We start from the raw sequence: 14691 nt of genomic DNA, 5'->3' as shown, positions 1-14691 counted from the left end.
GCCAAACTGGCTTAGCTGTTTGTAAAATGAAAAATTTACCAATCACCATTTCAATTATCCCCCATATCAGTGTAACAAAGTTAGTTATTTTCCATTAAATACTGGTTTTCATTTCATCAACAGTTACCAGGCTGCACATTTAGCACGATTCTCATTAACCAGAGTATGACAAATATTTTGAAAAGTCACTAGCCACAGGGCTAGTGGGTTTGTGAAAACCACTAGCCCACCAAGATAAAGCACTAGCCCAAATTCTTGATCAATTATAACTGGATTTTTATCTATTTTTTGTAAGATTACACATTTACGACTATAACAGTAAAATGAAACAAAAACTTAAATTATTTTGTAACTTTCAGTTTCGTCGTGTTGTACATTTGGTCTTTTGTCAAGTGAGATCCATCGTCATTGTCCCGTTTTCGCTTTTGACGGAACCACAGGTTTGGGGTCGGAAGTGTAAGATGAAGAGACGGAACCACAGGTTTGGGGTCGGAAGTGTAAGATGGAGAGACGGAATCACAGGTTTGGGGTCGAAAGTGTAACAGGGGTTCAAAAATCCCATCGCCCGACGCCTGTGCCAAGTGGAATTTTCATGCCGGGCAAGTAATTATGTTAACTGCATATGCCCGATGACAAGTGACAAATGTAACACCTAAATCATTTTTAAAATTTTGTTACAAATCTTGGTAAAACCTTTGGAAAGTGTTCAAAATCGTACAAACATTTACATAGCTCTGAGGAGAACTAACCCTAACCCTAAATGCTGGAACGATCGGAACTCTTGCCAATGTGTTGACACACCAAAACGGAAAACAATGTGTTGAAAAGTTCGATAACAACTTTAGAGTTATTCCCCTTTTACTATCGACTAAGATCGGTAATTTCCGCCACTGAACGTTCGACTGAATTCATACAAATATTCAGTTCAATGATCTTCAGAGAAATAGCGTCCAATACGCTTTACAGCTTATATAAAAATAAAGTATACATGCCTTGTGTGTGCAATCATAATGTTTAATCCTTGCAAACATGGTAAATGAGGTGGGATACAGTTTAAAATTGTCATATTCAAATTAAATTAGACGTTAACGTGCTTCTGGAATCTGCTCTTTGCAAATGAATGGGGGCGTAAAGCAAGTTTATAATTTCCGAGTTTACTTGAACAGAGCATACATATTATGAACTGTATTCTTATAAAAGTTGCAAGATATTTTAGTTTAGATATAATAAACCTTGTAGCAGAACATACTTAATGGGGGTTTTCAGTACTTTACAAATTTAAATCTACGTTTGTGTAAAATGAACGGGTACGGTGAAGTTATATTTCATTAGTTCTACGTCATAATCGTGACAAGGTAGATTTCATTAGCCCTACGTCATAATCGTGATGGTGTGATGCCCTCTAAGCATACATGAATATATTCATTGTTTCTGCATTATTAATAGTTTTTAACAAATAAATTATGCTCAGTAAGTTAAAAATACAAGGCTGCAATCAATGAACACCCCCTCCCCGGCTGCTGTTTACCAAGCCTGCACTATTTAAAAACATTTCCAAAGTAAGAGCTCATATTTACTCTGAGCCCAGCCACGACTGTTTGCAAGAGACTTTTCTCGGCTATGAACAAGGTAAAAACACCCCAAAAAAAGGGGCAAAAAATGTTAAATAATATATACACAATAATGACACATGGGCCAAAATCTCTAAACATTTTTGAACCAATGCCAGCCATAAAAGAATGGCTCACGAGTGGAACAGGATCTCACAACATCCATGGCCATACAAGTGGTAACTAAGGCATACATTAACACAATAATTATATTTAGATGAACAAGTGGACACTACCAAACAAATAACAAACTTTAAATCAACAAATGGACACTATTTAAAAAAATAAAGTTTAAATCAACAAATAGAGAAGACAGTTGATACTACTGGACATATACATTTAGTACTTCCTGGGTAAGAGTTGTAACCTATTGGCAAAATTCTTTATTTGTGCAATTAAACCAATTACTTTCAAGATTATTACACTATTAAGCACTGTATTAAATTAAATAGGAGTAACACAATTGGTTACCTTAAGAAGTATGGGCAAGTGGAAAAATATATAGGGCACTTGCCCTGAGGCAAGTATTTTTTTGGAAAATTGTTGAACCCCTGTGTAAGATGAAGAGACGGAACCACAGGTTTGGGGTTGGAAGTGTAAGATGAAGAGATGGAACCACAGGTTTGGGGTCGGAAGTGTAAGATGAAGAGACGGAACCACAGGTTTGGGGTCGGAAGTGTAAGATGAAGAGACGGAACCACAGGTTTGGGGTTGGAAGTGTAAGATGAAGAGACGGAACCACAGGTTTGGGGTTGGAAGTGTAAGATGAAGAGACGGAACCACAGGTTTGGGGTTGGAAATGTAAGATGAAGAGACGGAACCACAGGTTTGGGGTTGGAAGTGTAAGAGACGGAATCACAGGTTTGGGGTTGGAAGTGTAAGAGACGGAACCACAGGTTTTGGGGTTGGAAGTGTAAGAGACGGAATCACAGGTTTTGGGGTTGGAAGTGTAAGAGACGGAATCACAGGTTTTGGGATTGGAAGTGTAAGAGATGGAATCACAGGTTTGGGGTTGGAAGTGTAAGATGAAGAGATGGAACCACAAGTTTTGGGGTTGGAAGTGTAAGATGAAGAGAATGAATCACAGGTTTGGGGTCGGAAATGTAAGACGACGAGACGGAACCACAGGTTTGGGGTCGGAAATGTAAGATGATGAGACGGAACCACAGGGTTGTGGTTGGAAGTGTAAGAGACGGAATCACAGGTGTGGGGTTGGAAGTGTAAGATGAAGAGATGGAACCACAAGTTTTGGGGTTGGAAGTGTAAGAGACGGAATCACAGGTTTTGGGGTTGGAAGTGTAAGAGATGGAACCACAAGTTTTGGGGTTGGACGTGTAAGAGACGGAATCACAGGTTTGGGGTTGGAAGTGTAAGATGAAGAGATGGAACCACAGGTTTGGGGTCGGACGTGTACGAGACGGAATCACAGGTGTGGGGTCGGAAGTGTCAGATGAAGAGAATGAATCACAGGTTTGGGGTCGGAAATGTAAGATGAAGAGACGGAACCACTGGTTTGGGGTTGGAAGTGTAAGATGAAGAGATGGAACCACAGGTTTGGCGTCGGACGTGTAAGAGACGGAATCACAGGTGTGGGGTCGGAAGTGTCAGATGAAGAGACAGAATCCCCTAATTCAATGCCTGGTTAAAATTAGGTAAGTGAATTTTTAAGCTTGGTCGGTGAATTTTCCAATACTATAATCTGTACGGTAAATATACTATAGTCTGCATTGTGAATACATGTGTATACTATAATCTGTGAATATACAATGTACTATAATCTGCATTGTGAATAAACAATGTACTATAATCTGCATTGTGAATATACTATAGTCTGCATTGTGAATATATTATAGTCTGTATTGTGAATATAATATAGTCTGTATTGTGAATATACTATAGTCTGCATTGTGAATATGCTATAGTCTGTATTGTGAATATGCTATAATCTGTTTTGTTAATATACTATAGTTTGCATTGCAAATATATTATAGTCTGCATTGTGAATATAATATAGTCTGCATTGTGAATATAATATAGTCTGTATTGTGAATATACTATAGTCGGCATTGTGAATATACTATAGTCGGCATTGTGAATATACTATAGTCTGCACTGTGAATATACTAAAGTCTGCACTATAAATATATCCATAAATATGTAAATCAGACTATTCACACAGAAATCATTACTTACCAAGACGGCATGTGCATCCCTCCATTTAGAGTAACAGGTTTATGTGGCCTGAAAACACAAACATAACACAATATACTATAATCTGTATTGTGAATATACTACAGTGAAACCCCTCTAAACCGGACACCCTCAGAACCAAATAAAATGTCCGGTTTTAAGAGGTATTTGGTTTAGAGAGGTTAAGTTCTGTACTCATTTTAAAAAAGGACCATGAAAAATGTCTGATACAGGGGGAATTCCAGTTTACAGAGGGTCCAGTTTTGAGAGGTTTCACTGTATATTATTACCCATATGGGCTCAAATATACAGGCTAATATTGTTTTGATCTCTGCAGGGTGCAGATTGCTTCTATAGCACTGATTGGCTGGTTTAAAAATCACGACGTTTGGTTGCTTGCTTGCCAAGGCCAGAACTTCACTTTCATTCATATGTTTCCATTCATGAGTCAGATTACACATACGTTATACAATCTACATTTCATAAGCAGTGGCTTTAGTAATATATAAAAAATTATTATTTTTTAATGCAAATACAGCTGTATTATTTTGTACTGTAAACATTTGGCTATAAAAAGAATGCCGTTGTGCTATGATGTCACTTACATTACGTCGTGTAATGCGCGTAAGAGTATATGACGTAATGGCTGATGGCTTTGTCGTAGACTGCAGAGGAATTTTTAAATTAAAAATCAGTTGAAATTGACAATGGGTAATAAAGAGAATAACTAACTTGCTACGAGAAGTTACAAATTATTTGTCCCTCGTGAATGAATGTTGTGAATGAATGTTGTAAAACCCTCGCCAAAGGCTCGAGTTTACAATTATTCATTCACTAGGCACATATAATTCATAAGTCCTCGAAGCTCGTTAGTTATTCTCTAAATTTGTATTGTGAATATACTATAAATTTGTATTGTGAATATACTATAATCTATATTGTGAATATACTATAATCTATATTGTGAATATACTATAGTTTGCATTGTGAATACACTATAGTCTGCATTGTGAATATACTATAGTCTGCATTGTGAATATACTATAGTCTGCATTGTGAATATACTATAGTCTTCATTGTGAATATATACCGACAGAAAAAACAAATGAAAGTTGTTTTTCGGTGGTATATATTTGAAATGTTTTATTGATGATTATATTATTGTTTGGATTCATTACTGAGTAAATAATGACAAGTGTTGTGTTATCACAGAAGGCGTTTGCATGGATAACTTTGAAATGTCGGTACCCTATGCCATTTCCTGATCCAAATCAATAGCGTGTGTGTCCACCCCGAGCTGCAGTAGTTGCTCTAACTCTCCTTGACCCAATCAAGTTGTTTATGGTCCTATGTGGGATGTTATTCCACTCATCAAGAAGGGCCCGCGTGAGCCGAGCGACGTTGTTTAGGATGTTGACACGCTTCCTGACCCTCCTGTCCAGCTCGTCCCACAAATGCTCGATTGGGTTCAAATCTGGACTGTAGGGTGGCCTATCGAGCACTGGGACATTGTTTTGGTTGAGGAAGTTAAGACAAACCCTCTCAATGTGCGGCCTCACATTATCCTGCTGCAACCTAAGGTTACGAGCATGGATAGGTGGTAGGACATGAGGCCTGATGACTTGATCCCAATATCTTACGGTTGTAAAATTGCCCTGGATGACCACGAGAGGCGTGTTCATGCCATGAGAAATTCCCCCCCCCCTCCAAACTCCCCCAAATTTGTTGGTTTTCCTTAACGCATGCATCTGAAATATGGCTCACATCGACATTGATAGATATGTTGTCATTCATCTCCGAGCTAGCTATAGCGAAATAATTTTATGTAATAATTGACATTGACATTTAAAAAAAAAAAATTGATTTGTGCAATTTATTTGGCGAAATGTTTTGCTCACCCAGAGCTAGCCCTGCATGTGACCCGTAAAGCGAGAACTAAGACTGGTCAGTGAATAACACACGTCTCCAGTGGGCCAAGTGAAACCGATTTAGTGCATGTGCACGCAGCCATTGCAGTCAAGGTACACGTTACCTGGGTGTAAGTTGCTGACCAACGTAGGGACATCATGGCCTTAACTTCAACTCCCATAACCGATCGTGGACACACTGGGCGACCACGAGTGCCTACAACCTGACTCGCTGTCTCCGTAGCCGTCTGAAATCGGTTACGGAGGTGTGTTAGACGTATGCCTCTATCTTGACGTGGCAACGTAACGTGCAGATATCCGCTCCTGGAACGGTCATTTACTAATGTACCCCAAATTGCTGGGTGACACGACGTTGCGATTGCCCCTGCATGATTAGAGCAATAGCCCTACCCTTATCAACTTGTAACAATTGCGGCATTTTGCTTTTCATGTTGAAATGAAATAATGTGCAATCGATGTGTATTGTTCAAAATGTTTATTTGGTATAGAGTTCAAGTCCATAGCACGCGACAGTGGCCCAGATGTACGCTTTCTTGACAAACTGATAAAAAGCATGCAGCTTCGCACATGCTCACGGTTGATCCAGTTTTAACCAAAGATTCTTTAGACAGTACAATGAGGTACCTAGGTGTCAATGTTACTACATTTGGTATACGGATAAAAATGTAATATTACCGAAACAGAACTTGCGTTTCTTTTTTCATCAGTAAACCTCTGAACACCGAACAAAATTATTGGTCCCATGGATGTCCGGTTCAGACTAGAGAAGTTTCATTTTACTATATACTGTATCGTGAATATACTATAATCTGCACTGTGAATATATTATAATCTGCACTGTGAATATACTATACTCTGTATCGTGAATATACCATAATCTGCACTGTGAATATATTATAATCTACACTGTGAATATACTATAATTTGTATCGTGAATATACTATAATCTGCACTGTGAATAGATACTCAAAGGCAAAAGTTATTATGACATGGATTGTTTGGAGTAATAAATTTGTGAATGGATTTATATATGTAAACCAGAGAAAATGTGCATGAAACAGCTCAAAGAAATGCAACCAAGCAGTTGTTGCAGCGATTGCATGCTTTGTGCAAGAAACATGGAATATTCGGGAGAAATCCTGTCCAGTGTTCACCATAAAAGGCCAGACATTCAGTCGCAAATGATTGCCACTCTGTGCAGTCTTCAGAAGTCCAGAAAAACACCATTAGTGAACAGTTTGATGCAATTTTGTCATGCCATGCCTCAGTGAAAATGACAGATGGCGAGTCATAGGGATGCTTGAATCTGGGACCTCGCAGCATGATGTCAGGCCACACATTGCTAGAGTTGTGCAGCAGTATCTGAATCAGAACAATTTTGATGTGCTACCCTGGCCTGCCAGGTCCCCAGATTTGTCACCAATCGAACATGTCTGGGATAAAATGGAGCGATGCTTGCGACATCTTCCAAATCCTCCAACAACACTGCAGAAACTCCAGCTGATCCTTCCTCAGATCTGGAATGGCATTCCCAGGAACTTTCTCCAGCATTTAGTGGCCTCAATGAGACAACGGTGCCAGGCCTGTATCAATGCTCAAGGTGTAAACACTTGCTACTGACTGTGTGAACTTCGCACTGGACCCCCTCTAGTGATGTGGCTCATTTGCAGGGCTTGCAAAAAGTACTCATCCGCTCGCCCCAGACGAGTAAAAAAGGTGCTCGGGCAAGCAAAATTTACAATTCAGTCGTCCGTCGGGCAACCATAATTTCCAAACACAAAGTGCCTGTTTATCCCTTTTGTACACTTGCAATTTTGTAATTCTGTAGTCTGCAGCAAGCATGTGTGTGTCCGTGTAATCGGAAGTAGGCCCACATCTCTGAATAGGCGCCCCTCCATTTTGAAGGCATTTAAGAAATTAGGCATTTATTCGTAAATCATGGTATTTTATGTAGATGTCTGTGAAGTAAATTGCTGAAAATGTTGAAGAATCGGGAAAAAGCTGTTTAGAACATTACGATCCAGCACGTTACTAAAATTGATAAGTAGACTCTTTGTAAAGTTAGTTTTCACTTTATCTATGTGAGCTCGCGCAACACACGTTTCACATAAAACAAGGTCAGGGAATTTCCACTGCACGGTCGGTTTTTCACTAATATAGTAGCTTTTCATATTACAAAATTAGGTTGTCCATCTGCTAGTTTTCACATCTGTTTCCCAATTAAATTGATGTATTAAATATACATGCAATTAACATTTGATTGACTAAATGTTAAAGAACAGTGAGTAGGCGCGCATGCAGGAAAATTTGTAACGGGATCAAAGCAGTCTCTGACTGAGTCTATGTGTTGGACTCACGTCAAGAGCACCAAACGCTGGAATTTCTAAGAAAAACTGATAGTATACTCCCCCTGAAATTTGTGAAAATTAAATGTCCAGAAATGTAATGTCCTGCATCTACAAGTAAAATTCATCCTGAAAAATAGAGGAGTATACTTTTTTAAATATTTGAACTCATCCGTCATGAACCCTCCCTTAAAAACAACAACAACAAAACACAGAACCCCCACCTCCACCCCTCACACAAAAATAAATAAAAAATAAAATAATGTTATTCACTGTGAAATCATTAACCCAAAGTAGCATATTTTTTATGTTTATTCTAAAATGAAGTGCTTCATGCCGATAGCATTTTATTAAAAAAAAATTACATTCACAAAGGAAATAAACATATTTATTAATACAGGGCTTACAAATGCTTTGTATGATGTGAAATTGCTTGAAACAGTTTAATTTTGTTTTAAACAGCTAAAGTTTTGGGACGAGTTAATTTTATTGTGGGCAAGTGAATTTTGAGAGTTACTTGCCCGGTGGGCAATTGAAATTTTTTGAATATGGCCAACCCCGATTTGCATATGGCAGGTACGCCCTTTTCATGTACTATTGCTCATTTCCATACCTTCAGACATTTCTCTTTCCATGTTATAACGTTTCATACATGGCAGTAAAAACTTATCATCAATTATCTTTGTCTTTTGTGTGTCACAATAACTTTTGCCTTTTAGTATATTATAATCTGCACTGTGAACATACTATAATCTGCACTGTGAATATATGTATTGTATAAGGCCAAGCAAAATAATAGTTGTGGTTCTGATTACCCGTCCCTAGATAAAACGTGAAACCCATTCAGAACAGACAAAAAACGTGTTGTAGCCAAATTAGTGAGAACTAAAGCCATGGCATTATTTCAACTGTGTAAGCGGAAATATAGCGTTTTGTTAGGGGCAGTCTGGGGCAGCCCTTTTCACTTACCCTTTGCTACTTGTTTTTATGCTACATATTAAACAAAATAAACACTTGAGGAACCAGTCCAAATAGTTTGCAAACATTTAGCGGAAAACGGCTGGCTCAACTTCACCCTGGTCTTTATATTTGCCATCAGTTACTTCCCTTTAAATGTCCCAGAGGGATACAAAATCTGCACAATTCATATATCTTCATAATATGTGCTGAAATCCTTACAATTATTATTAGAAATAATCCAACTATTAAAGGCATAAATATAGATGGTGAGGAATATCTAATATCGCAATACGCAGATGATACAAGTTTTATTTTAGATGGATCCCCCCCCCCCCCACCCCCCCCCCCCCGAGTCCCTGTACAGTATATTTATGGTATTAGATTATTATGAACATATTTCAGGTCTAAAATAAACTACTCTAAGTCAAAAGCTATCTGGATAAGCAGTAAAAAGTTTTTCTAAAGATGTTTATCACCATACACGATGGAAGTTAGAATGGGGCTCTACTCAATTCAGTTTACTTGGTATCAACTTTCCTGTCAACTTGGAAAATATTAATGAACTTAACTTTAACCCTAAGCTACTAGAAATTAAAAGTTCATTGAAAAGATAGTCTATAAGAAAATTAACAGTTTTAGGTAGACTAACAGTTCTTAAAACATTAATAATACCAATTATTACACGTCTTCTAATATCATTACCGAACCCAAGAGAAATGTTCTTAAAAACTCTAAACACACTATTTTTTTAATTTATTTGGCAGAATAAACCTGAAAAGTTAAAACGTGATCTAATAACTCAAGACTATAAAGTAGGACGACTCAAAATGTTAAATGTAAGTAACTTCATGATCGCTTTAAAAAGTTCGTGGATACGAAGATTGTTTGTAAGTAATTCAAAGTGGGTTTATCTCTTCAAGTCTGTTACAAACGTATCAACAAATGAATTAATAATATATGGAGATTATTTCATTACGGAAAAAGCCACCCAAGTTCTAAATAAGTTTTGGATAGATACATTACTTTGTTGGGTAAAGATAGAAAATAAACATAATCCTGAAAGTGTAAACAATATTTTATGTACTAACATCTGGCATAATAGTGAAATACTTACAGATCGAAAACCATTTATATATAAAAATTATGCCAGCAAAGGCATTATTTTCATAAGTGACCTATTCGATGAACAAGGTGATATCTTGTCTTATGGTAAATTTATAAATATATATCATACAACAAATTTCTTGTACTATGTTTCACTGGTAAAAGCAGTAAAATCATACCTTAAAAATTTAGATACTTTGAAAGATGAGTTTCACAACAATAAATAAACCCATTCTCCCATTTAAACTAAAACTATTGTTAAAAAGCCAACGAGGATGTACAGATATGTACGATATAATAAACTTCAAATCAGTAACGCCAAAATCACGAATCAAGGATTTATTTTTACACCAAGTGACTGGGAACAGTACTATTTGCTACCTTTCCAATGCGTGAACGATTCAACTTTATTATGGTTCCAATACAGATTATTTCAAAGAATTTTAGCTACGAATACATTTTTACATATGATTCGCTACGTCGATTCGAATACATGTATGTGCAATTTATGTAGTAATTATCCTGAAACCGTATCACATTTATTTGTAGAGTGTAATGAGACCAAAAACTTATGGGATTCGGTACAAGCCTGGATATTAACTAAGACTGGGAATATAATTACTTTTAATAAAAATAATATGTTTGGTTTCATAAATAATGAAAAAGATAACTTTCTTAATTGGCTAATTATTAATATAAAATACTATATTTACTGTACAAAAATACAGAAAAAATGCTTAGAAACAACTGCCATTAAAAACATATTGCACAAAAAATTTGAAATAGAAAGATATATTCTATTTAAAAAATGCCATTATGAAAAATGTATTAAAGAATGGTCCCCATGGCTCAACCTCTTTAATGAGTGAGTGATAGTAATATAGATATAGATATAATTAATATTAAGAAAATATAATGTATACATATATACATGTAGCAATATATATTGTGACTGATTTAGTGCATGGCTTGTTTGGAGATTGCAGGGTTTCATGTCTTATTTAATTCAAAATAACTTCTTTCCTTCTTCTTATGCCATCTATATCTGTCTTGTATTTTTCTTCTTTTTTCTTCTTCTTCTTCTAAATCCTTTTCTGATTCTCATCCTTCTTATTCGATATTTTCTCTGTTCCCATTTAACTCTCGGATCTAACAATAGTTATATTATAGATCACTGTCCATGTTCATCTGTATGCATAAGTTGAACTTCACCCTGAATCAGTTTCTATTAGTTTTTGTTATTTTTAACACAGTTTGTTGCTGCTTAGACCATGGATACAAATGTAAAGCAGTGATTCAGGACTCCCAAACCTGACACTGCTATATGATCTGGGACAATAAATATGTATTTAAAAAAAAAAAAAAATAATAATAAAAAAAAATCTAATAATAAAAAATAAAAAAAAACCCCACAATTCCATGGATCCATGGAATTTTTTTTATCCTTGCTGTTATCTTTTAAGCCGACCAGGGTCTGATTTCATGAAAGAATCTACTGAAACATGTTTTATTAGTGTTCCACAAAGCAACCACAGGGTAGAAAGGCCAAATAAAAAACATAAAATTTATCAGATTAGAGCCAATCCATTGTTAGCACGTCTTGGCACAGGTTTCTTTGTGGCACAGGTGGTACACTGCGGGAAGAATCGTTTATTCTTAAAGGAACAGAGTGGTACACTGCGGGAAGAATCGTTTATTCTTAAAGGAACAGAGTGGTACACTGCGGGAAGAATCGTTTATTCTTAAAGGAACAGAGTGGTACACTGCGGGAAGAACCGTTTATTCTTAAAGGAACAGAGTGGTACACTGCAAGAAGAACCGTTTATTCTTAAAGGAACAGAGTGGTACACTGCAAGAAGAACCGTTTATTCTTAAAGGAACAGAGTGGTACACTGCAAGAAGAACCGTTTATTCTTAAAGGAACAGAGTGGTACACTGCAAGAAGAACCGTTTATTCTTAAAGGAACAGAGTGGTACACTGCGGGAAGAACAGTTTATTCTTAAAGGAACAGAGTGGTACACTGCAAGAAGAACCGTTTATTCTTAAAGGAACAGAGTGGTACACTGCGGGAAGAACAGTTTATTCTTAAAGGAACAGAAAGAAAGAAAGAAATGTTTTATTTAACGACGCACTCAACACATTTTATTTACGGTTATATTGAGTTAGACATATGGTTAAGGACCACACAGATTTTGAGAGGAAACCCGCTGTCGCCACTATATGGGCTACTCTTCCGATTAGCAGCAAGGGATCTTTTATTTGCACTTCCCACAGGCAGGATAGCACAAACCATGGCCTTTGTTGAACCAGTTATGGATCACTGGTCGGTGCAAACCGGCCTCGGTGGCAGGCCATCGGTCTACAGGCTGGTAGGTACTGGGTTCGGATCCCAGTCGAGGCATGGGATTTTTAATCCAGATACCGACTCCAAACCCTGAGTGAGTGCTCTGCAAGGCTCAATGGGTAGGTGTAAACCACTTGCACCGACCAGTGATCCATAACTGGTTCAACAAAGGCCATGGTTTGTGCTATTCTGCCTGTGGGAAGCGCAAATAAAAGATCCCTTGCTGCCAATCGAAAGAGTAGCCCATGCAGTGGCGACAGCGGGTTTCCTCTCAAAAGCTGTCTGGTCCTTAACCATATGTCTGACGCCATATAACCGTAAATAAAATGTGTTGAGTGCGTCGTTAAATAAAACATTTCTTTCTGTCTTTTTGGTCGGTGCAAATGGTTTACACCTACCCATTGAGCCTTGTGGAGCACTCACTCAGGGTTTGGAGTCGGTATCTGGATTAAAAATCCGATCCCAGTACCTACCAGCCTGTAGACCGATGGCCTGCCACAACGCCACCGAGGCCGGTCTTAAAGGAACAGAGTGGTACACTGCGGGAAGAACCGTTTATTCTTAAAGGAACAGAGTGGTACACTGCGGGAAGAACCGTTTATTCTTAAAGGAACAGAGTGGTACACAGCGGGAAGAACCGTTTATTCTTAAAGGAACAGAGTGGTACACTGTGGGAAGAACAGTTTATTCTTAAAGGAACAGAGTCAAGGCATGCTGCAGATCATTCTCCTGAAATGCTGCTAGACGAGAAATCACATGAAGTTTCAAATAAACTGTATTAAACAGTATACTGTAAAACGGGTATTATTTGCGAATGTGTAATTACACTTACGCAAATAATAAAATCCACTGAACAAAAAAACAAACAACAGTTTAGCAATTTGTCATGCTGTTCTGCATCATACAGTCCATATTTACCATGTTTTTGTTTACGAGTTGTAGAAGTGTTTAATGTATCAACGGCATCATTGGCGGCCTGTGTCGAATGAAATTCTTCGATCGTTAAACACGTTGAAGGGTCAGATAAACCAACAGCTTCAGGTTTGTTTGCACTTTTTAAACCACTGCAAAATTGAATCTGCCATCAGACTTTCGTTTTTAAAAACCCCAGGAGTGCTAAAAATTGCACTCCTCAAAATGCTTACGAGGGGGGGTGGAAATCACACTCCTCAAAATCGCACCCCTCAAAATAATCAGAATTGGAGGCAAGAGACCGAGAGGATTTGCACCCATGAACATTATTAAGTTTGAGGAGTAATGATTTTAAATTAAATATCTTAAGAGTTAATGTTTTGTGTTTTCAAAATAAATATCCTAATTTAACTAATATGATGGTTGTTCTCAAAGATGAAGGAATGGGCAGTCTACATAAGAAAAAGAAACACCAAACACAACATTTATCGATTTCTTATGTATTATATGCATATCATGTTGCATTAAAATTCTGAATCATGATTTCTCCATGGACACAAACCTGTGAACTGAATGTGAATTGACACTTTAACAATGGTATTGTTATTAAGAATTCTAACTGTAAAATGTCTAATAAAACTTACAAAAAGTAAGGCCATAGATTTGTAAATCATTTAAACTAAAACGAAATTAAAATTGTAAAAACCACATAGCATAGGGTTATCACATTTATCATATCACAATATACATGTTATGTACCTGCAAATTCTTTATTTAAAAAAAATAATAATGTCATAACAGAGAAAATGTCAACATCTATTGTTTTCTACCCAAATATATCTTACTGCAATATTTATAAATATTTATTTTTTTACAAGCAGGATTAACTTTCATTATCAGTGTACTTAAATCACGTGGCAGTATCGTGAAACAGAAAGTAGAAATGTGCGAATATGTCGCTATGCTATCAACAAAAACAAAACATGTTTTACTAAATTAGTTTTTTGTTTGTGTACGCGTTTACTGTGATATCAATATGTATAAACATTATACACATCATAGAATTATTGGACAATGCACTTATTATATTTTCTATATGTGATAAAAACGACGACAGTGTAAAATAAATTTTGCGAACATTACCTGCATTATACGAAATTAAACAAAACAAAACCGACAAGATCTTAATAATAAGTGAACTCCTAGCTGATTGGCTCAGTGTAAAGATAACCTACCAATCGTGTTTCAGTTTACAAAACGTATTCTAGGATGTTCATTGTGGACAGAATGGAATGGT

The 14691-nt window shown here is 36.8% G+C and overlaps 1 protein-coding gene across 3 annotated transcripts in view; it reads right to left on the bottom strand.

Annotated features, from left to right (window-relative positions):
* LOC121375136 (acyl-protein thioesterase 2-like) overlaps positions 1-14691 on the bottom strand; it is a 52499-nt gene that overhangs the window by 15658 nt on the left and 22150 nt on the right. For all 3 annotated transcript variants that reach the window (XR_005958278.1, XM_041502392.1, XM_041502391.1), the window contains exon 4: positions 3804-3851. Coding sequence is in view for 2 of the 3 variants with exons in the window: in XM_041502392.1 (XP_041358326.1) it covers positions 3804-3851 (48 nt within the window). In the remaining variant the exon portion in view is untranslated. The remainder of the gene's footprint in view (positions 1-3803; positions 3852-14691) is intronic.

The sequence above is a fragment of the Gigantopelta aegis genome, chromosome 6 (assembly GCF_016097555.1).
Source record: "Gigantopelta aegis isolate Gae_Host chromosome 6, Gae_host_genome, whole genome shotgun sequence".
NCBI lineage: Eukaryota > Metazoa > Mollusca > Gastropoda > Neomphalida > Peltospiridae > Gigantopelta > Gigantopelta aegis.
The sequence above is the reverse complement of the archived record's forward strand: the minus strand, read 5'-3'. Positions and strand labels throughout refer to the sequence as shown.